Raw genomic sequence first — 21,629 nt, 5'->3', positions numbered from 1 at the left:
TCCTCTATACGCACAAAATATTTGAACGAACCACTTTTCATAAGATTGGATTTCGGGCAAGCCTTGATGGTACGGTGAAGGTGATCTAGAGATTAAACTCGCCGGAAGTAGAAACTTATGCCATTCACCAAGCGTCTAACTTTTTGCGTCATTAGGTTGGTTTGAAATATTTTAAGAAGTAGCTACTCTACATCGACACCTAGCGGCTGCTTGTTGTACAAACAGAGATCATGGGTTAACAGGGTCGCTATCCATTTATGCTCTCTGAACATACAAAAGACTTTGTCCGACTCGCGTTTACAATACCACACGACTCTAAAGATACATGTCCGAGATTTATTCTACGTAAATTACTTTGCATAGTTCATTTCAGCTACAAACAATAATGATTAAACACACCAGCGAGCAAAAAATTGCATTTAAGGAAATTGATAAGCAATCACGGAAGACTTTTACTATATAAAAATTCTCTTCAAATACATTGTACATGCGCAGTAACAACATACATCTAATGTTAAAATTACAAATGTTGCAACATACTTAAACAGCATAATTCATCGACGTATCCTTCAACAGTAGATAATAATATAACGAACTTCTCATTTTGTAATGTATGCAAGACCACCGCAAACGTTTGTGCCTCAAGCTCGCATCTTCTTGTCATATAAACAACTATTACGTTGATACAATTAAAAAATATTTCGCCTCGTTTCAGCATGGCTTTTGTGCTTCATATTCAACCTAATGCGAGGCTTGTTGCTGTTTTCATCTGAACGGCGACGGCCCGATGTTGAATGATTAATCTAATGCCTAAGTTTGCTACAATGCTTATTCGATTAAAGAGTGTCTATATTTAGTTGGTATAGCGTCCAGCAAGCTCTTTCCATCGAGCCAAGATTTGCTGTACAAACGGGTGAAGTATCTCTGTCCAGTATCGCACAAGCAAGTGACGATAGTGTGGCCAGGTCCCATTTTCTTGGCGACTTGCACTGCCGCCGACACGTTCAGGCCAGAGGATGCACCAACATAAAAACCTTCTTCGTGAAGGAGACGGAATGTCTGTAACAAGTAAAAGTATTACGGCTGATAACAAAAACATTGGTAACGGTAATATATAGCTACATTCTCAGGCCTAAAGTCAGAATAAAATCATAGACATGAACACCCTCCTAATAATCTCGGTTGGTCCACAACATATGATTCTTATAAAATCCATCTTTGGACGTTGGTAAAAATAACAAAGAAAAAATGACACTCATGCCAACCAAAATATGGTCTTAGCTACAGCCCACCTGCAAGAGTGACATGTGTGAAAATGCACAATCCGGATTAATGTACTTACACTTCCAGATCATGTAAAACTGAGCAACAGAGTGAATAAAATTCATAAGAATGATGTTACCATACAACTTTATGTCATGCTGTATGTGTGCAAAGTGAAGATATTTATACACTCTATATGCTCCATTATTCTGCAGTCTAAATCGCAAAACAGCGAAACTGTGGTTTATGTCATTCACTTTATCAATGTGCTTGCTTCTGTCCAGAAGCTGACTAAAAATGATGTGAGTCTTTTCAGTGTAGAAATGCTTTGAAATATCATCCAAAGACCACGTTCAGCCCTAAATTATGCACAAAATATTTGTAGTTTCCACTTCACAAAGTCGTAAAATTAAAAATTGTGAGTTGCTTTTTCTTTTCTACAGAGCTTTTATGTCATCCATGCTGAGCATGTGTAGCGAAGTTTTTCTTCAGTTATGAGTAACATTCTAAAGGATTTTGATACACTAAAAATAACTGGACTTCAGCAGACCTGTTGGGGACAATGTTTACTGTTTAGCCATACCCAAACAGAAGCCTATAGCTATAACAAGACCTCACCATTGTAACAGCATCTTTGTCAAGCACGCATACGGCATCATCTATTGGAGCACCTTCTAAATTAGAGGTGACACGACCTTGTCCAATACCTTCGGTGATGGACGAGCCTTCAGTCCTTTCCAGCTTTCCTTTCGTAAACCAGTTGAACAACACACTTCCCTAACAAGTTGCATTATATTTCATATCTTGCAACTATATGACACCAAGTGACGTTTGATGTTTCAGATCATGCTTTTTACCTGAGGATCAGCCAAGACAGTGTTGATGTTTTCATTTTTACTTTTTAGAAATGCTGATACACCTGCAAACATCAAATCATATTGAGTAAATCTGAAATTGCCACACGGAAAAGAACTGTAGAGCTTAGCTTAAAAATATTTTTAAATAAGCGTGCAATTAAAAGTAATACTGATATATTTTATACAAAATGAAAACTATATTCCCACCAGCCATGGTTCCACCAGTCCCAGTACCAAAAGTCACAGCATCAACCTTTCCATCTGCAACAACGATTTTAGAATATAATGTTTTTAAACATCTAGATATTAACATATTTGGAGATAAAATACCAGTTTGCCTCCAAATTTCAGGACCAGTCGTCTCAATGTGAGCTTGGCGGTTTGCTGTGTTGTCAAACTGGTTTGTCCACACAGAATTTGGTGTTGCTTCTGCAAACCTACAAGCCTTAAACACAATAAAATCTTTTAGAGATAAACAAGTTGCAAATAAAGTAGGATAACAGCTGATAAAATGATTTTCAACAATTTCACACAAGAAAGATCATTTACGGATGCTGTAAAGCATGCATTGTAGATAAGTTACACATTTTGTCATTATTTTCAAGCAGAAAATGTTTACTTGGTGATTGTAATTGTCTGGGTTGTCAAATGGAACAGCAGGGACTGGACGTACATCAGCACCCAAAACTGAAAGAAGTTCTATTTTTTCCTGGAAAGATTTAAACAAAATACATTTTCATACCTTAAAAATGAACAATCAGGTAAAAGTTTGGAAAAAGTTTAGTAAAATTTGGTATATCCATACTCCATAATGCCAACTGTGGAGGTTCTGCTTACATTTGACTGGGTGTTGGGCATATAGATAACACACTTAAATCCCATAGCATTGCAGATGTGTGCCAGGCCAATGCCTGTATTTCCAGCAGTTCCTTCCACAACAGTACCTCCTGGTGAGATCAATCCCTTTTCTAAAGCATCTTTGAGAAGAAATAGTGCAGCTCTGTCTTTCACTGATCCTCCAGGATTTAAGAACTCAGCCTTCACCAAAATTTCGCAGCCTTCAAAAAAGTTAATTGTGCAAAAATGAAGTTGAAAGAAGGATAAAAATCTTGAGGCAAGATTCTAAATTTTTATATACCTGTCTCTTTGCTAACTCCTTCAAGTTTTATCAAGGGGGTGCTGCAAAACACAATATTCATCACATGTCAAACAAAGATAAAATATACATTTTCAAAGTATTAAACGTTGTAAAACACTTGGTGTCTAGTTTTAAATTGGCAGCCTATGCATTCAGTTTAAGATATGGTTCGAGTTAAAAGCAGAACAAATTTACATAAAAATGCATTTCCAAAAAACATTGGACAACACTACCGCGTTTGTTCAATCCATATGCAATTACCATCATCCTTAGAGGAAATTGCATATGGATATAATTTCATGTAAAAACGATTACAGATGGGTACAGAGGAGGCAAATGAAAATTTTGGTATAAACATATTGTTTGTGGCCTCAAGAAATGATGAAAATCATCTCAAAAGTGAAAAGTAGTCATAATCACAATTACGCAAGCATCTTTTATAACAGTTTTATGATGCTCTTGAAATTTTTACGGACATCTGGTGTAAACCAACTAAATCCTACTAAATTTTGGAGAACTTTAGTATCATTTCAGTAACTCACTTGCCAACAGAACCAGTGAATCCATTTAGAATATTCTACGAAAATATAAATACATGCTCATGTTAGTACTTAATAATAATGTAATTCATGTTTTAACAACAAAACAGAACACTGATGAATTGAATAATAGCAACTAAGACTAAGATTTCAATAAAAGTCAACACGCCAAGGAAGATATTATTACTTTGAAATCAAACGAAGCTGCAAAAATTTGACGAACGCAAACACAAGCAATGAAATTGGTATTTCCGCATCCCAAGATATCATAATATTCATATAGATTGTCTGGAACTGCTTGAAAGCCCTACTGGAAAGTTTGTATGATGCGCCAGATTTCTCTTGTGCAAATTTTCTGGCGCAGAATTGCCGTTTTGCCCTACATTCTATGTAGGACAAATGTTTATGGAGCTCTGAAAGCAAACTTTCTAGTAGGGCAAGAAAGAAGCTAAATCATGCAGTCCGGAAGGAGGTTGCAACATAATGCAGTGGTTCTTACCCACAGTTTAATTTTATCTAGCCAAGGCCTAGTTTGCTATTTTAATACTTGTAACTAACATTTCCAAATTAACAAAAAATAAATTGAAAATATTACATTATACTATGTCATGCCGACTTATTAGTTATGTCATTAAATGACACAATAATGAAATTAGTTTTCACTGTAGTTAACCATTTTCATTGTTTCGTACAATTTCGAAAAGTTGAAGGAATATATAGGCCTGTAAACCTTATAAAAACAATACCTGTAGAAAATTCAGTTGTGAGTAAATAAGAAAAAAGTTTAGAACCGCTGACACATTGAGTAAAATCATTTCTTTCATTGCACACCTTTATCAAAACTTCAAACATTACAGTATTAAAGAAGGGGGTCAGGCTAATTTTCAAACCAACGTTATTGGAACAAACTCTCCATAGATATTTAAGTGTTTAAGCACCCAATTAGGTCTATACTTACCGTTGAATAGTTTCTTTTATCCAAACTATTTAGCCGATTTAAACACGCCACAAACCGCCAAGGCGTTCCACCCTGCAATTTACCAAAAAGGTTCAATGGAAGCGACATCACCTTACAACGTCACTTAGTTGCAACTCAGCAGTAACGGCTTAGGCTAGAAATGCCTGCAAAATTAGAAGCCGGTCACCACAGTCAGGCAAACGGTCTGACATCTTGCACGCACCACCACACACAGCAATCAAACTTTTGCTGGCGATGCATTGAATCTGCAGTGTGCAAAAATATGTGTCGTTTGAGCTAGGCTATCATAGATCAGTCTTGCATATCTGCCACATTGCCAGCAGCAAATCCTACTGAATGCTAACAGTAACATAAATGGTTGATAAATAGATTAATCATTAAAACTAAAGAACAAGAAGAATGGAATGACAGCACAATCATACAGGCCTTGACACGCTAATAAAATAACAACGGTTTTGCTTATCATAATGACGCAGCAGTATACACTAGCCAAACAATGACAATGCAATTTATCGGTTCTTTGTCGATTCAACCCACGGACGATTTAACCCGCGGACGATTCAACCTAGGACCATTCAACTAGCGGACGATTCATCACAGGACCTTCCAACCCACGGACCTTTCAAACCACGGACGATTCAACCCAGGACCATTCAACAGACCGTCCGTCCATTCAACCAAGGACGATTCAACCCACGGACGAATTAACTGCCTGACGAACAGAGTATTCTTGTGGCAGTGTGGACTTGTAACCAGTGGTAGAGGTGTATTATATTGCTGTACTGCCATTGCATAATCTAGTATAGCTAGGCTGTCCAAGATGTAATAGGTGGTCATGGTATTCTGTCACACTAGGCTAGCCTGTATGAGCCAATGAAAGCATTTCAATTCTGCTATAGAGTACTATAACAAACGACTGATAACAAACTGCGTAGACGTTTTTGTAAACGGGTTAAATCGTCCGTGGGCTTAAAGGTCTGTGCGTTGGAAGGTTCGTGGGTTGAATCGTCCTTGGTTGAATGGTTCTGGGTTGAATCGTCCATGGGTTGAATCGTTATGGGTTGAAAGGTCCGTGGGTTGGAAGGTTCGTAGGTTGAGCCGTCCATGGGTTGAATCGTCCGACCACCCAATTTATCGATTTTATTACCAAACATAAAACCAGCGTACAATTTTCGTAAAATCACATAAGTTAACCACATAAAACTAAATTACAAACATGTGTGTAAGAGCGCCCACAGCGAATTTTTAATTTTTTTGCACGTATGTTCAATTTTCTATTTCCTAAGAAACATTAATTTGATCCCATTTATATCATGGGTGACTTTCCCTCCGCACGTGTGTCAGAGACTCAAGTCAAGGGTAACTGGAGTCCTGGTTTTTAGACTACTGCTCCAGTTGCGTTAAAGTCACTCCGAAATTCTTTAAAAACATTCACAATAAAACTGAAAACTTATAAGCTTGCTAATTATTATATAACTAATTAGGCTAATATCAAAAGGTTTTCTGGCACTGGCCATTATAGTGTTTGCATACCTATCATACCAATTAGCGTACTTATAATGCGTATAGTCCTTACGTCTATATTTTCAACTTTTAGCAAAGCTCTTAGCAAAACCCTCCCGAAGTTGACTCTGGCTACGTAATCACTTCTTACATGCATAGCCTACTGTGCATGAATAGGCCTGCAGTACGTTGGTGGGCGCCAAAAATGTCAAACATTTTTACTGTTAAGACTAATGAAAGCATACTAAGTAGGCTCCAAATAACTTTCTTTTGCTCAGAGGTTTGTTAAACTTTCCGATCAAACAACGTATCCAAGTTTTAATACGCATAAGAATAGCCGTTGTTGTCAAAATAATTCCGATATAGCCTAATCTGACTCCTCAAGAGTGCATCCAGCCTGAAGGGAGGTTAAAATCAAAAGTACACATATCCAAGGTCAACGTCGATGTTTATTCTGCGCTGTTTTTTCGAGAGAATATCATTCTTGTCTACCCCTGATGGTTTAACGTGCAAGGATGAAGGGGAACATACCAAAATGACGTAATTCATTGATTGTGAGAGAAATCTTTCAACAGAAAAACATCACAGGTGGCAGCACACGCAACAAAAGTAAGGTATTAAGTCATAATTCTTGTCTACTCACTCCAAACCACTTTTCGCCTTTTCTGCCGCCCCAAGCTCGTTGCGTGCTCAGATTTGTCCCACCCTACAGCCTATATGTTAACATGAAACGCCGCATTTTTTGACTGCTGCGACCTAAATGTCACCTTTCCGACATTTGCATTGCGTATCTAGCTTAGCTCATTAACAATTTCACAAAGCATACAAAAATTTCCACACCAGTTGGATACATGTCTTGATTATTTGTATTTATATATTGGCAGGCACAAAATTATAGTCGACTTCTGCTACATACAAACGCAACCCAATAGTGAAGTTTATTCACAAAGCTACGCCAAAAAGAGGGAAATGTGATCTTGAATTTAATGTGTGAGTGCGCGAAGATTAAAGGGAAAGATTTTTATGAGTGATTGTAAATACAAATGCACACGCACGCACATGCTTAAAGGCCGCAGGGTCTTGTGACAAAGACGATATAACAGCGTGTTAAAAATTCGAGTCCACGCCAATTTTTCTTCGCGGCCTCCATGAAAAATGACGTCAAAACTCAACAAACGCGATTCTAAAATCGAAGGGATTTCATTCGAGGCGGGATTGTTTGATAATATAAAGCAAAACTCGTAAGATTTACGATTTGTACAGGGTAGTGAAAATCTCAAAATATTTGGAAAAGCGCATTGTTTCAACGCAAAAAGCTCAGGCAAACAGCGAACCAATGGCCTTTCTACAACGACCAACCAATGATCTGTGGGATTTTGGTGCGAACAACATTTATAGAGCGACAGTAAATAAACGTTATTTAGACACCTGAATATAAAATACAAGCACATATGTAGATTTATCAAAACAAGCAAGGCACTAAATTTGAAATATACACACGCCGGAGATTTGAAACCAATTTCAATACGACCAAACTACTGGTGGAGTTTTGAGCATATAGCAAATGGCAGTTGAACTACGCACCGCAATGCTAGCAAAATTAGATAGAAACAATTCTCACAGACGAGATACGCGCTTTCGTCTATACTCTATATAAACCCAAGAGCTTACCATGCTGCCAGATGTAAAATGTACCAGAAAATCCAAGTTAGCTACCGTAAAGAATACGTTTATACGTAATTGGCGCACACACGTAGCGTCTGTATGCGTACAGAAAGTTAATATAGCGTATTACATGAACGTTGATTATTGTAATACCATGATGAATGGTAGCGGCCGCGTTAATTTAATGTGTGTAGCTTTTTTTAACAAAAACACGTTCAAATTCCTTGCAAATATCACAAAACTGAACTTAACTCTACAACGGGTCGCGCTCCTTTTAAGGCATAAGGCCGCACGTCCATGATCCAAAACCCAAACAACTAAATATAGCAATTTGCAAAGACAAGCCAAGTGCGTTTTGCCGGGTAAATAGTAAGCACTGGGAGAAGCCTAGGCCTTCATACAACGCTTTTTGATAGTCTATCTCATAAAATTAATCGTCAGAATCATTCGCCTCATTCGGCCGGGTTTACAAGTCGGATTCCCCGTAAAGTGCAGTTGAAAAGCTCTCGTAGTCAAGTGCGTCCGGGGGCGCGTCTGGTGCGTTGTAGCGTGACATGCGGGAGATGCAATACTCGGCTTGATCTGGTGGCAATTCGCGACGCAACCCTTCCGCAGTGATGTAAGGCTGAGAAAATGTATAGTCCACATTATTACGTCACAGTGGGAAAAGTCTACAGTAACGACAAAGCTACCTTAATACAAAACGAAACACGTAAATTTCTACGAGACCTACCTTGTCACCAGCAAGAATACGGAAGGATTCGACCACTTGTTCCGCGGTATCGGAATCGGTACTTTCCCTTGTCATGAACTCGATAAAGCTTTGGAAGGTTACGGTGTTAGAGCCAGTTGGGTCAACCATTGCCATAATGCGCTGGAACTCTGCCTCGCCCTGTTATTTGTATGCCGGTCGTTAAACTTGCTACTATTTTTAAATTCTAATTTTTTGAGCAAAACTATTACCAATTATTTATGCATTGGAGAAAATTATGTTGCTTATAAACATTATCTTTACATTAGAAGTGAGTAGCTGTTACCACGTCAATACTAAAGCAGAGAGTTAGATTTAATTATTTACCAAGCTGTACAGTTCAGGAAATGATACAATAACACTAAATAAATCAACTGGATGTCTTCAATATCAATGTTTAACACATTGTGTGAATTTGATCAATTTTGGTAATTACTGTAAAGTGAACATTACGCGAATGTATCACAGACATGTCATATTTCAATTCCAATTTAAGATTTTTTTATGATTACAACACAGTTGACTGAAGAAAATTAAACACTTTCCAGAACTGATTTGCTACATTATATTACTTCACCAAGTCAATGGTTAGCATGGCGGGCAAAGTTAGGCAAATGAAGTATAATGGAAGAAAGTTAAGCTAAGATAGGAATAATGAAGACAAGTTACCAAACGATAACCCATAGAAATAAGAACGGCAGCGAAGTCATCTGGTTCAAGAAAACCTTTTCGCTTCTAAAGAAATAGATGAAGAGAGAAGTAGAAGAGAGCAGACAAAAGCGTTATTAAGTCGCCACCAGCACCACCACAAGGTGAAATTGGGAATAAATGCCAAAGCATGCATGGGGTTCGAATAATTTTATATGATTTGGTGAGGAAATTTTGCCCAACCAAATGCTTTAATTCATGAGAAATTGTGTCATGCAAAAATTGGCATTTTACGGAAAAACCTTGTTGGAGGGATTTGATACCTTTTCTGTTTTCCTATCCACCTCGTAACCAAGTGACGTAAGGCAACCGTTGAATTCTTCGGCATTTAACTGGCCAGACTGGTCCTGATCAGTGTCAAGCATGCAGAAAAGGAAAAGACATGCAAAGCAATGAACATTAGTAATCACGCAAAGTAACAGTGAAAACTTTTCGATTCAGCAGCCTTCTACCCTTTTGATAGTGACAGTCCTTTATGTCAAGGACAGTATCATAGAAGGCTGCTAGTAAGTCAGTGTCATGTTGTCCAACTTCAAGCAAACACATGCTCAAGCAGGATTAGGGTGTTTGCCTTGCTAGCAAGCAGACAAGTGCCGCTACTATGGGTAAAACCCCTCTCTACCTGGGGTGTATCAGGGGTAACATCAAGCCCCGCCATAATGAGGCATCCCCGGAAATTTTCGGCAATAAGTAAGCCATTCTGGTCCTGTAGATTCAAAAATTTCATACGCGGTTACAATCTCACACTCACACTTGTATGAAATGATGCATCAACTGCGTGCAAGAGCCCATAGAACATGGCAATTTTGGGTGTTACAGAAAGTTTCATCTAATTCGGGGAATTTTGCTTGACATGGCTATTTGTTAATTATATCATGATTAACAATATTAACAGCTGCACAAAATTATGGTGAAAGTACTCCAGCATAGACTATGTGCACAAGACTGTGTAGTTTTACATTTTTTGAAGCATTCTTACAAACTTGCATTCTTCTGCATCAAACGGTAATCAGTATATACAAATGCCACGACATTCCACATGAGCAACATGTAACATTTGTGTGAAGTGAACAACACTTGCTGCAAATTCTTGTGATACAAAGTTAGCTTAAGTAAGGTAAAATACAGTATACACCATCATGTAGTCATAACTATCCTTTCAATGTAAAATACAGACCTTATTTACAAGCTAACCATTTTGAAAATTGTTATGCGAATACAATAGCAATTTACATTCTGGAAAAACTAATTTGAAGCAAAACCCATTAAAAACCTCACCCTGTCAAAGTGGTTAAAGGATGAGCGGAATTCGTTCATTTGCTCTTGAGTAAGCCCCTTGGCATCTCTCATGAGGATCTGGTTTTCAACCTCATTGATGGTGAGAGCGATTGTAGTTTGAAGATGTTCCCATCCAACACGTAGATGTTCCATGCTGTATTTGGTTTGTTTGTTTCCAAATACCAATGCTTCTTGAACGACCTAAAATTAACCAGTTATTTTTTGATGAGACTATGGATATTGGATATGCAATGTTGAACAATTCAGCACATGCTTTTATAACAAAAATACAACAGCCATTGATGTATCTTACTTGATGATAACCTTCCAGCTCATCCATTTTAGGTTTGTATTTGCCCAGTTGTGCCTGGTAGGCTTTGAGGCGACTGACAACATCTTCCAAAGCTCCACTCATGTCCATTGCAATGCGAGCAATTTCCTACACAAAAATTACTTCTCTTAAAATAAATTTAACCTTTATTTATATTGTCCTGGTGCAGCTACACGTTACAGTCCAGCACCTCAGTTTTTTCCTGAATCCATGGGCCAAGTTCATTGGCAACTGTAGCAAACTGCGAGCGAAGACGCTCGTGATTTTGTTGTTTGGCTAACTCAGTCTGAAGGGCCGAGTCTCGGTTGGGCACCAGGTCAGTTACTTTAGCCCATTTGGTCTCCAACTCCTGTTCCAAATAGAATGAAAAAAAGTATAGTAAATTTATAATTTGATGCCATTATAAACTAAACCTTTTTAATTTATTCAGTTTATATGTTTACTACAACTAGAAATGTGTGCACAGATGCAGTGAAATATTACCTCTGGAGATATGGTGGTGTAGGGGTTTTCCATAACATCATCAGTTAAGTTGTATTGCCTCTGAACCTTCTTTATGTTGTTAATTAGTCCGATCATGGAGTCTTTCTCTTTTTGTGCATCAGGTAACGTGGCTTTGAAGGTTTCATGCGATGCAATCAAATTCTAATAAACATAGTTAATAAATCATTGGTTGAAAGGGTCACAGCTATAGTAGTAGAACTTGGATAAGTACTCAATCATTACAGAAAACAACTATTCAAGTATTACTTTGATTTCTTCAATTGAATGAACAATGAACATGTCTTGCAAGTCTTCCATGGCACAGTCCATCCAGTTGTTAAAAGGAGCTGCACGTTTAGCAAATTCAAGATGTTGCTGTTCAACCGATTCCAGAATAAGTTCCATGTTCTGAAAGAGCGAACACAATTAGCAGTTGACAAAATTTTTTTCTGAATCGAGCAAAAAAGTAATAAGCACCCATAAGATGTTAATAATAAACCCTGATGTCTACTAATTGGTTTGTGTCAAGTTATACCTCCAAGGCACTTCGCCGCTTCTGTGTGCAATCGCCCAATAAATCCCACTCATCACATATTTGCCGGCATTGCTCGTTTATGCTTGCGGCGTCATGGTAGTCCAAATCACTATATATCAATAAAAAGATTGTGCAAGGTACAGCTGGTAAACAATAACCATAAAATTTTTTCTTAAAGTCATGGATACTCATACTACTACCATTGCAAGAACGTCACGCTTAGTTGGTAAATATGTATCATGAAGAAATTTGTGTAGCTGTCGTTATATTTTATGATGTTTATTTAAATTAATGCAAGTTTAGTAGCACTTAGAAGATAATAATATATCAACATCAAAAAAGGCTTGCATACTTAAGTTCCTGGGCAATCTTAGCTATCTGTTCAACTCTGTCTTGATGTGCAGCCAAGTCACTTTCAAATGCTTCGTGTTTCTTAATAGCGGCCTGCCAAAAAACAAATAAATTTGGTAAAAAACGAAATTTTATGATTGATGTTCCCGACAACTATAGCAAATATCTTCAGTTTGTACCTTAATTTCCTGTAAATTGAAATCCTTATAGTCTTCTGACTTAAGCTGGTCAACCTGACCACTGCTCCATCTGTTGTGAATCTCGGCCTTCTGGTAGAACTTCTTGGCAAGATGGTCAAGACGCTCCAATCTAAAAGAAACAGGAAAATTACAGAATTAAGATAAAAGTTGAAAAAGTTAAGTTTTTGAGACATTATTACTAGAAATGTTCAGCTAACCATGAAAAGTATAATTAACAAACAATGGATAAATTCAGGCGTTTAGGATTCGCTAACAGCTGCATTACTGGCGATGGTTTACAATGCACCTGCGCATTTCTGAAAGGAGCCACTCTTCATATCCTTTCTCTGCACCTTCTAATCCCTTCCAGGCATTAGAAATATCTGAGACTAACTTTCCTTCAGAAGGGAGGAAAGCAGGTCTGTTGCTCAAACGCAGTTTTGTTTGGAGAGTGTTGTAAGCTGCTTCCAAATGTCCCTTTTCTTCAGCCTAAAGGATACAAGTTCAGTGTAATAATGTTAGCACTAGCGTTGTTAACCGAAATAAAAACATATGATGGGCATGTTAGTCAACCTTTGGTGGTTTCTGATTGCGACGATAGTCACGAAACTCGTCAAGTTTGCTCTGAACACCTTCCATGGTATTATCTGTGTTACGGTCCTCGAGCCATGGTCGCATCCTTGCAATCCATTCAAGGAGCTAAAAATTAAACAAGCATAAAATAAATCAAACCAAATCAATCTCTGGCTGTAAGGGGATACGAAGAAATACACTATTTTAGAAAAGCATTCAAATAGGGTAAAAATGAAAGATATTTTCCATTTAAGTTACAAATCCCACATAAACTAGAACCTTGACAATACACAGTTTGGAAACCTACATCCGATGCAAGTTTTTCATATTCATCCATCAACCTCTCATTTTCCTGGTTTACTCCAAGAACTTTACAGATGCGGTTGGCAGCTGTTTCAGCCTGAAATAATGAATAAGAAACTGAGTTCTTTCTACTGCAGGACCAGAGCAATGCAAGTATGCATGTAAGTCTTACAAATTTAATACAACTACAACTACATGGCAAGTGATACAAGTATAGTTACTTAGTTTCTTCATACTTGTAATTATAATGCAACTTGTAATGCTACAAATAGGTAACTAAACACAAATGGCCTTAAGTAAATGTGAGAATAAAAGAAGAAGGTGAAGAAGTTGAAGGATAGAAATACCTTATCATTACCAGAGAAAGCATGATAGAATGCAGCAACGTAAGTCATTATGGAACGCTCGTCAGGTTTTGCCATTTCATAAATGTCTACGAAATTTCATGGAAAATGAAGTGATGACAGTATGACAATGAAGTGAGGAAATCAAGCAGAAAAATGTCACACAGTGTCGAACTCGACAACATAAAACAAAGCAATTAAGCAACAGGTACACAGCAAAAGTTTTCTGTTTATTGCACTACCCCATTCATTGTTTGTCATTCAAATTTACTCATTAAATGCTCTTGGATTTATGAGCCCATGAAACTAATGCACTCTTGAACAAACAAATGATGATTTTATTTAAATATTTTGACATTCCTCAGTGGTTTTGTGCAAGGCAACAAATACGCTCTAGCACATGATGAATGATATGATGACTGTATAGGTATGTGGGGTGTAATAGCATTTTTGATAATATGGTTAAATATCTTTTTTGGTAATCACCGGCTTTTGATCAGCAAATGCATGGTAGAAACAAGATACATAAGTCATCACAGATTTCTCATCAGGATAAGGAATTTCGGACATTTCTGCAACAGCAGTGCAAGAAAAATAGAAAAAGATACATTGGCTAAGCGTTCCAGAACACAATATTGTTTTGCACAAAACAGGAAGCAGCCACAACTGGCACGATCACGTTTCCTCATTAAAAACCATACAGCACAGAAAGCAAAATCATAACCAAAATGATGAAACAGCCCAAAGAATGAACTCGCACCACCCAGGAAATATGTGGTAGAGTGCTTTTAGTCAATAACATAAAACTAACACTTTCTATAGGGACAGGGTGCATAGTAGGAAAGATATTGATGAGAATTTAGAAGGAGAAAAGTAAAGGGCCTTAAAATTTCCAAATTCTCCAGACTATTACCTTTTGTGCACCAGAGAATGCATGATAGTAGCATGAAACATATGTCATTATGGCCCTTTCATCAGGTTTGGCCATTTCCACAAGTTCTGTTTAAAAATACGGGAAAATGGCATATGCTTATTAAGAAGCTCATGCTGGGAAAAAGTCAAATGCATTTCTCAATACAGTCAAGACAAACACATGAACTCAAAATGTCTTGTGAATTAACATTGAAATGTATATATACAGATGGGCAACCAATGGAAGATATCCTTTGACAAATGCTGTCATATCAAATTTTACATGATATAAGTTATTCGTTCAACAGAAGCATTTCCGCTATACCAAAAAATTTGTCGTTATAAAATAAAATGTTTTCATAGAGTTAAGTCATACATCCTTTAAAATTCTACAAACTCGGAAGTCTGCTTAACTAAACAACGCTTTTTATTTAAAAGCAAATGAGCAACGAAAACCCAACACTCTGTAGTTACCTTGTGCATCCAACATCTGTGGAATATCGAGGTGTTTCTCAGCAACTTCGAAAGCAGTTTGAAGGTTAGTAAGTGGGTCATCCTGTTCCCAAGAAAATTAAAACAACAATTAAGTTTATATTTCAAAATTATCTAAACTCATTATGAGTTGAGTTACATCGAATCAAAACTGACAATATCAGTATTTGCTCTGTATAAAAAGTGTTAAGTGGGTGAATAAAGTGAACATGATTTAACACATATGCTATAATTCCATACAAGGAACATCAAAGTATGTCCTTGAATGTTCTTTCTAAGCGCCACAAACAAAAGGAAGTTGATTAATGCTCAGACATTTTCTCTGGGGTAGGTATATCTGGATACATTCTTACCTTGCGAAGTTTGTCATAGTCAATAAGATCTGGTCTGTGTCGATGGATCAAAGCACAGAATGCCAAGCCATCTTTCCAACTAATAACAATAAGTTACTAATCAAACGTTGGGTAAATATAATGTAGATCTATAATAATTCTATGGGCAAGCGATTAACTAAATTTGCTGCAACGATGGTTCGCTTTTTAATAAAGATCAACCTCATGTGGAAGTTTTGCACGTTAACATTCTTGTAAGGGGCAGTCTTGCGCTGGCACCATAGTAGGAGCCCTTCCTTCGCTGAAGATTCTAAAATATAAATTTATAAATTTATCTCAAGTCAGAAATTGTCATTAAAAATGTGTTTTTTATTGATAGACACAAAAAAGTTTATGGAAAAACTTTCATTAAATGCATTTAAAAAGTCTTGATCAGTTTGGTAGAAAAGTAAAATACGAACAAATGATACACATCTTGAATACAAACTCTGCGTTATGAACAACATCTTGCACATTTCATAACCCAAATTTAACCTATTATTAAAAATTTAAGGAAGTAGCAGTTATTTTAGGGCAACAACTAACTTAAGTTAGCTGATGACCAACTGAAACTGAGTCAGCATGCAGTAATGAGAGCATATACAGCACCAACACACAACACCAGCTACTGCAGACACCACTATGAGGATATATAGACAGGATGCCCTATAGTGTAACTGCTTCCTACAATATCATCCATGAAAAAAACCCTTACCAGGAAGAACATATTCCTAACACAGCAGTACAATTTATAATAAAACGCAGTTACAAATGTTGAGTACATGATTTAACGCAAAAAAACACACATATACATAGACAATTAATGGTGGTATTTATATTGTTGTGCAGTACACTACTCATTTATTTGTGTAAAACATTTGTAGCAAATCACCGATAACTGGGATCTGCAGTAAATTTCATGCAAGTACTCACCTTCAACTGAGATGTCTTGAATAGCGAAACGGAGAATGATTGTCCATATCATTCCAAGAGTCATTTTAACGTTTCCATCAACAATTTCTGATCAAAAGAAAATTGTCAATCTAGTGAAATTTGTCTAGTTAAATTAGTGTTTTGTCAGATATTACTGTGAGTATGAGCAAACTTACCATTTTGTAAATGAATATTGCGTTATAATAAATCTTATATACTTCTTTTTTATTTATACAAAAATCCCTAAAATTGCCTACCTTCAGCACCAATGGAAACAAGCTTTACACCTTTGCTAGCAATAAAGTCTAATGCTTTATTGACATTAGCAATTTTGTGGAATCGCATTTTGCCACGGTCTGGTCTGGGAAGGTGCTCACCTGATATCACCTGCAACAAAAACACATAAATAATTTAGTGAATTTGAAATAATGAAGACGCATTTTGGTACAAAATTAAATGGATGTAAGTGCAACAGGAATAAAAAGTTTTTGCTTAAGAAATTACTATTACACCATAAATGATTAGTAATTTACCTTGGCAGTATACATACCTCCAATAGCAGCATAAGCTTAAGGCCATTTCTGAAATCATCTTCTATTGATTCAATTTGAGTTCCAGCTTTCCTTAAATGTGAGTTGCACCAAGCAGTAAATGTCTGCCAAATGAAAACATTTCAAAAATTGAAAAAAGTCATGTTGCAAACTGTTCAGTCTGTGTAGAAATTGGTAATCTACTAACAATATTTTCGGAACTGGCAAAGCTCTCCAAAAAATTTTTAACCAATGTTATTTAATCAGCACTTAAGTAGACTAGCGTCAAGGACTCTTTTAGGTAGTAATGAATTTAAGTCAGTAAAACAACCAACAACATCTTAACATGTTACCATAAAAGAGTGTGCCTGGTGAAAGGGTAAACTAAACAAAAAAACAGCCGAAATCTCTTAAAGAAACTAATCCAGAACTATATTTAGTATAACAATTGATGGAAACCGCTATTCTCAAACTAACTTTCAATATCTTTATTTAAGCACACAAGCATGCTTCAATTTCGCAACTATATTCAGATGTTACATACATTACACCACAATGTGAGTTTTGGAGGCTTCATTCATTGTACAATGAATGTATACAATCCAAAAATAAACTTGTTAAAGTTATCTTGTTAAGTTGTGATCTTGATCAAGTGGCATTGAATACTGAAAAGTATGAAAATAATGTTTTCCTAAGGCAAAACAAGACCATGCTTGGTGATTCCAGTTAAACCTAATAGAAGGTCATGGCCATTGAAACAGGCACCTATGCAATAAAAATTCTTTACAGTGCATTACCGGGCAGTAATGAAGTCAGCGACGCGGAAGTGAATAATCAGTAATAGGCCAATTTTTGCGAAACTAGAAGACCATTACAGTTGACCAGTAATAAACGTAAAAGCCTCAGGGCATGTCATTGAAGTATAGGACCATAACGTTAAGCACCGGTAAAACATTGTAATCTAACAGAAGATTAATGACTAGCCCGACTGTCCATTCGTCAAAGACTTGGTGTGACGGCTAACAGCCGCGCCCTTGATTAACCTTCACGGTTCACGCGGTTTCACCATGACATATTGTTTCAATTTGTGGCTAAAGCAAATCGTTTTTTGTGTTTGTAATCGGAGACGATTGCGAAAAAACACTCTAGCAATCTGACTTTGAAACAAGTTGACTTGAGGAATTTTTGGTGAAACACTGCTGTACTGTAACACAACGTCACCTTTATACACAAGTTTGTATTCTGCAAAAGTTTGTGAGGCCACAACGTATCTTATGTAAGTGCACAGCGAAATGTTTTAGAACTACGGTACAAATTAAGGTGGATTTACGTGCGTTCGGTTGTATGCAATAATATGGCATCGTTCTTGCATGACAGTACACACATATAATAGATGTCTGTACACTCGACGTATATGGCTATATTGTATTGTACTGTTTATTTTTCGTCAATGTCGGTGGGGGAACGAAAAATAAAATGGTAACCATTATAGCGTGATAAAATATCGTTTTGATATGAAGGTAAATATATACCGTATATCAAGTGTAGCAATGATAAACATCGCAAGATTGTAACACAGCTTTTCATTCTTTAATGAATCTATTTTAAACATTTACGGGTCAGCGATGACAAAAGGTTGTACAAATGTACACTACTGTATAACGTTGCTCGAGTGTATGGACTTATAAGACAAGAATGAACATCGTCGCGAGAGGCTAGATGCGATAAAAAGTAACCAAATGTGACAAAATAAACAATTCCTCAGCCAGCGTACAGCGGCTAGAAATGTGGACGCATGCTTCTTGTCACGACGTAGACTAGCACGAATACGCGCAAAAGCCGAGCAGAGCCTAACTACTCCGGCAATTGGGTTTCCTTTTATAGACAAAACTTGTTAACTGCTTCGAGCGGCAATCGCTATTTGAAAGACAGAGTTCGAAAACCAAATGTCTTGCCGGCTGTAGATGTTTATGAATGGATAGCGCAACGGTGCCAAGTGCTGAACCTCATCTCTAGACATTGCATTAATAAAATTGCGCTGGAATAAACCCTCTTCGAGAATCAATAATGGCATACAAACAACGTATGAAGGCTTTTAAAGTAATAGTAACAGATGTTAGCTACGATAGCTCGTATTATTAGATTGTTGAAATTTTAAAACCATTTACAGGGCAATTACCTCACAATACTAGTAAAACCTTTTTTGTAAGTCATACGGGCAAAGTTAATAGCATTTTTATGCAAAGAAATATGTTTGGTTCCACCCATCATAAATGTATATAAAATGAGGCCTCTTTTTAATTCTGTAGGTTGGCAATGGTTTTAGATCGCAACGAAAAATGCTTATTGGTTGAAAATCGTCGGTCACGAATTCCAAAAAAAGTTTTCGTTTTTACAATGTTATTATTATTATTATAAATAAAATAATAAAACGCTGCAGAACTGGTGCAACTATTAGTTAGATATATACTGTAATAGTACTTTCATATCAAATTAACCGGCATGGATAAGTGGTAAAGGTAAACTTTAACGTACAACTGATGCTATTTGAATACATTAGGTTGTACAAGGCGACTCCCGTCGACGTAATGAAATCCATTTCTAGCCTTGCGCTATCGGACGCGCCTTATAATAAAGATAAAAAGAAAGAGCGAACCAGAAGGCGGAGCGGCTAAAGCCGGTGTTTTCGTCATATCATTATCGTAACTGCCAAACCACTCAGTTTGCCATGTTGTGTGGTTCAGACCAAACTGTATTTTATGATTTAGATACTTCTTTCGTATACCAGTTAATATCGAAGAGTTGGTATGTCGTATACGCCACGCCCCTTCGAAATTGTTACAGTACAATAGTTGGGCAAACACAAGCAAAAACTTAATGGTGAATAGATTGTACACGTTTCCCGCCGTTTTGATGCTAAACTATTTTCACGCTCGGCAGGAATCGCACAATACCTTGATTTCCAAAGGTTTTTGAGTCTCTACTCTCTTATGCCAGCATAATACCGAACAAGTCAAGCATGATGCTTCTTGGGCAATACAACATAAATTCCAGCTTCAAGTAACTACGCTACACGTAGGCAGTGCGTCATGTTGTAATTTTCGCAGAATGACTTTGAACTTGTAAGCCATATCAAGTTTTAGTCAATATACCGGCAACCATGTTCAATCCTAGTTCAACTTCTGCTATTTTTATGCGTTACATCATAAACTTCCGTTTCACGGGATTATGCTTAAAAGGAAGCGATTAAGATCGATTAAGGCGGTGGCCGTTTAATTGCTGCGCACTGTTGTTATTTTTTGTCAAAGAAATACTATTTTAATGTAGCATACCGGCTTTAGCAATACAATCTACCATGAAGTAATATGCCAGTTGCAAGTACCGACAATTCAACATACAACAGGTCGCAATGGACTTTTAGGTTTGTGGCAGTTATCTTGTAACTAATGGCGTTCGAACTTTACCATTGACACGTATATTACACCATTTCTAAACAGGCATATTCTTGGCTTGGAAAATAAAAAAATTGCAACTACCTTTCGCTGCTGTCGTTCCCATGCTGGATCCAGTAAACCTTCGCGGTCCCAGCCTTCCTCTTGTTGCATATAGTCAGTAGTTTGATCCATTTTTTATCTTGTTGATTTTCCTTGAAACGCAGACTTTACGTTAAGCAATTAACTGCCTCAAACAGTCTCTAAGTGTCCGTACTTTCGTAAATGCCCTTCGGCATACACCTGTTAAAACCAGTGCATTAACGATGCATTCAATTCATGGCATTCGATTGCTAAATACAAATATAAATTGCGTAAAAGTCTGCCTGTCTTAACTGAATACTAAGAGCTACATAGGCTTAGATTCTAAACAACCTTGCCAAAAAAAATCAAAATTGGATAATAACGCCGAACTACATCGTAGGAGTTTCACTATTTGTTGCAAGGGTTAATGTTTTTCGTAACTTACTTTCTTCACCAATGTTGTAGACAGACTTTTAATATCGGTTTGCTCCACGGCTGTTAACTGAGCAAGCCGTAACAACTAGCTTCAACCGGATCTCCTGATAATTCATCTAACAGACTAAGCAGTTCACAAATACGTGCCATCTATACTGAGAACGAACCTTGAATAGCTGCATGGTAACTTCATCATTCGTGACAGCTGACGGTAGCCTACGTCACTAGATCGCCCGAAATCTGACGATAGCCGTTCCATTTGCAGCCGCTTGTAGGGTAAATGACAAGCAAGGGTAACGCGAGTGTTCAAGTAGAACGCTGATCTTTAAAAATCACATCGACAGCGAGGGTGACAATTTACAAAGGAATGCCGATCAGATTAAACAATGTCATGTACCAGTACGACTTACGCGTAGGTGCCAACGATCGCAAATACAATATGACCTCATTGGCAATGTATTGACAAATGTGATAACAAAGACAGACAGTTAACTGGAACTTTCCCTGATACCCATACCTATCATGTTCAGTTTATTCAGCCTACTTGCAACATAAAGACCAGCTAATCATCAACCAAAAGTACCTGTTAAATGGTTTATGCCATGTGATAGCAATGAAAAGTTTTTTGCTACCGTGTTCTACACAACGTTGAATAATAGCG

General features: G+C 37.1%; 2 protein-coding genes across 4 annotated transcripts; both read right to left on the bottom strand.

The window, feature by feature from the left end:
* Window positions 1-316: 316 nt before the first annotated feature.
* On the bottom strand, window positions 317-5,253 carry LOC143462888 (uncharacterized). The gene is made up of 10 exons (XM_076961192.1): window positions 4,756-5,253; window positions 3,801-3,835; window positions 3,259-3,299; window positions 2,958-3,178; window positions 2,740-2,829; window positions 2,451-2,565; window positions 2,328-2,381; window positions 2,121-2,182; window positions 1,882-2,040; window positions 317-1,059 (listed from the first exon to the last, which is right to left on the bottom strand). The coding sequence occupies exons 1-10, from the start codon at window positions 4,861-4,863 to the stop codon at window positions 829-831; spliced, it is 1,116 nt and encodes a 371-aa protein (XP_076817307.1). The 5' UTR covers window positions 4,864-5,253; the 3' UTR covers window positions 317-828.
* A 1,874-nt stretch (window positions 5,254-7,127) lies between these two features.
* Window positions 7,128-21,092, bottom strand: LOC143461542 (alpha-actinin-2-like). Of its 3 annotated transcripts, none has more exons than XM_076959281.1 (23): window positions 20,979-21,092; window positions 20,555-20,752; window positions 17,039-17,143; window positions 16,746-16,875; window positions 16,489-16,575; window positions 15,739-15,826; window positions 15,538-15,616; window positions 15,167-15,248; window positions 14,694-14,779; window positions 13,441-13,533; window positions 13,134-13,259; window positions 12,868-13,049; window positions 12,561-12,690; window positions 12,383-12,474; window positions 12,031-12,139; window positions 11,763-11,903; window positions 11,496-11,657; window positions 11,203-11,361; window positions 10,995-11,120; window positions 10,682-10,882; window positions 9,365-9,430; window positions 8,678-8,836; window positions 7,128-8,569 (listed from the first exon to the last, which is right to left on the bottom strand). In XM_076959281.1, the coding sequence occupies exons 2-23, from the start codon at window positions 20,642-20,644 to the stop codon at window positions 8,411-8,413; spliced, it is 2,652 nt and encodes an 883-aa protein (XP_076815396.1). In that variant the 5' UTR covers window positions 20,645-20,752; window positions 20,979-21,092; the 3' UTR covers window positions 7,128-8,410. The 3 variants fall into 3 exon arrangements, with proteins under 3 accessions (XP_076815396.1, XP_076815395.1, XP_076815394.1); XM_076959280.1 differs by lacking the exon at window positions 9,365-9,430 and adding an exon at window positions 10,026-10,109 and having other exon boundaries at window positions 20,979-21,090; XM_076959279.1 differs by lacking the exon at window positions 9,365-9,430 and adding an exon at window positions 9,667-9,750 and having other exon boundaries at window positions 20,979-21,090.
* Between the last annotated feature and the right edge of the window lie 537 nt (window positions 21,093-21,629).

Source organism: Clavelina lepadiformis, chromosome 6 (assembly GCF_947623445.1).
Source record: "Clavelina lepadiformis chromosome 6, kaClaLepa1.1, whole genome shotgun sequence".
NCBI classification, from domain to species: Eukaryota; Metazoa; Chordata; class Ascidiacea; order Aplousobranchia; family Clavelinidae; genus Clavelina; species Clavelina lepadiformis.
Note: the sequence above shows the minus strand (reverse complement) of the source record. Positions and strands in the feature narration are given on the sequence as shown.

What these genes read in the sequence shown, in the direction of transcription:
- LOC143462888 (XM_076961192.1), bottom strand. Translation starts at nt 4,863, where the DNA reads ATGTCGCTTCCATTGAACCTTTTTGGTAAATTGCAGGGTGGAACGCCT. An exon ending in TGAAATTTGGAGGCAAACTG is followed by an intron (nt 2,382 to 2,450) that starts GTATTTTATCTC and finishes TCGTTGTTGCAG; the next exon opens with ATGGAAAGGTTGATGCTGTG. An exon ending in ACAAAGATGCTGTTACAATG is followed by an intron (nt 1,060 to 1,881) that starts GTGAGGTCTTGT and finishes TACTTGTTACAG; the next exon opens with ACATTCCGTCTCCTTCACGA.
- LOC143461542 (XM_076959280.1), bottom strand. Translation starts at nt 20,644, where the DNA reads ATGGATCAAACTACTGACTATATGCAACAAGAGGAAGGCTGGGACCGC. An exon ending in AAGATTGCCCAGGAACTTAA is followed by an intron (nt 12,140 to 12,382) that starts GTATGCAAGCCT and finishes ATTGATATATAG; the next exon opens with TGATTTGGACTACCATGACG. An exon ending in ATTCAATTGAAGAAATCAAA is followed by an intron (nt 11,658 to 11,762) that starts GTAATACTTGAA and finishes TATGTTTATTAG; the next exon opens with AATTTGATTGCATCGCATGA.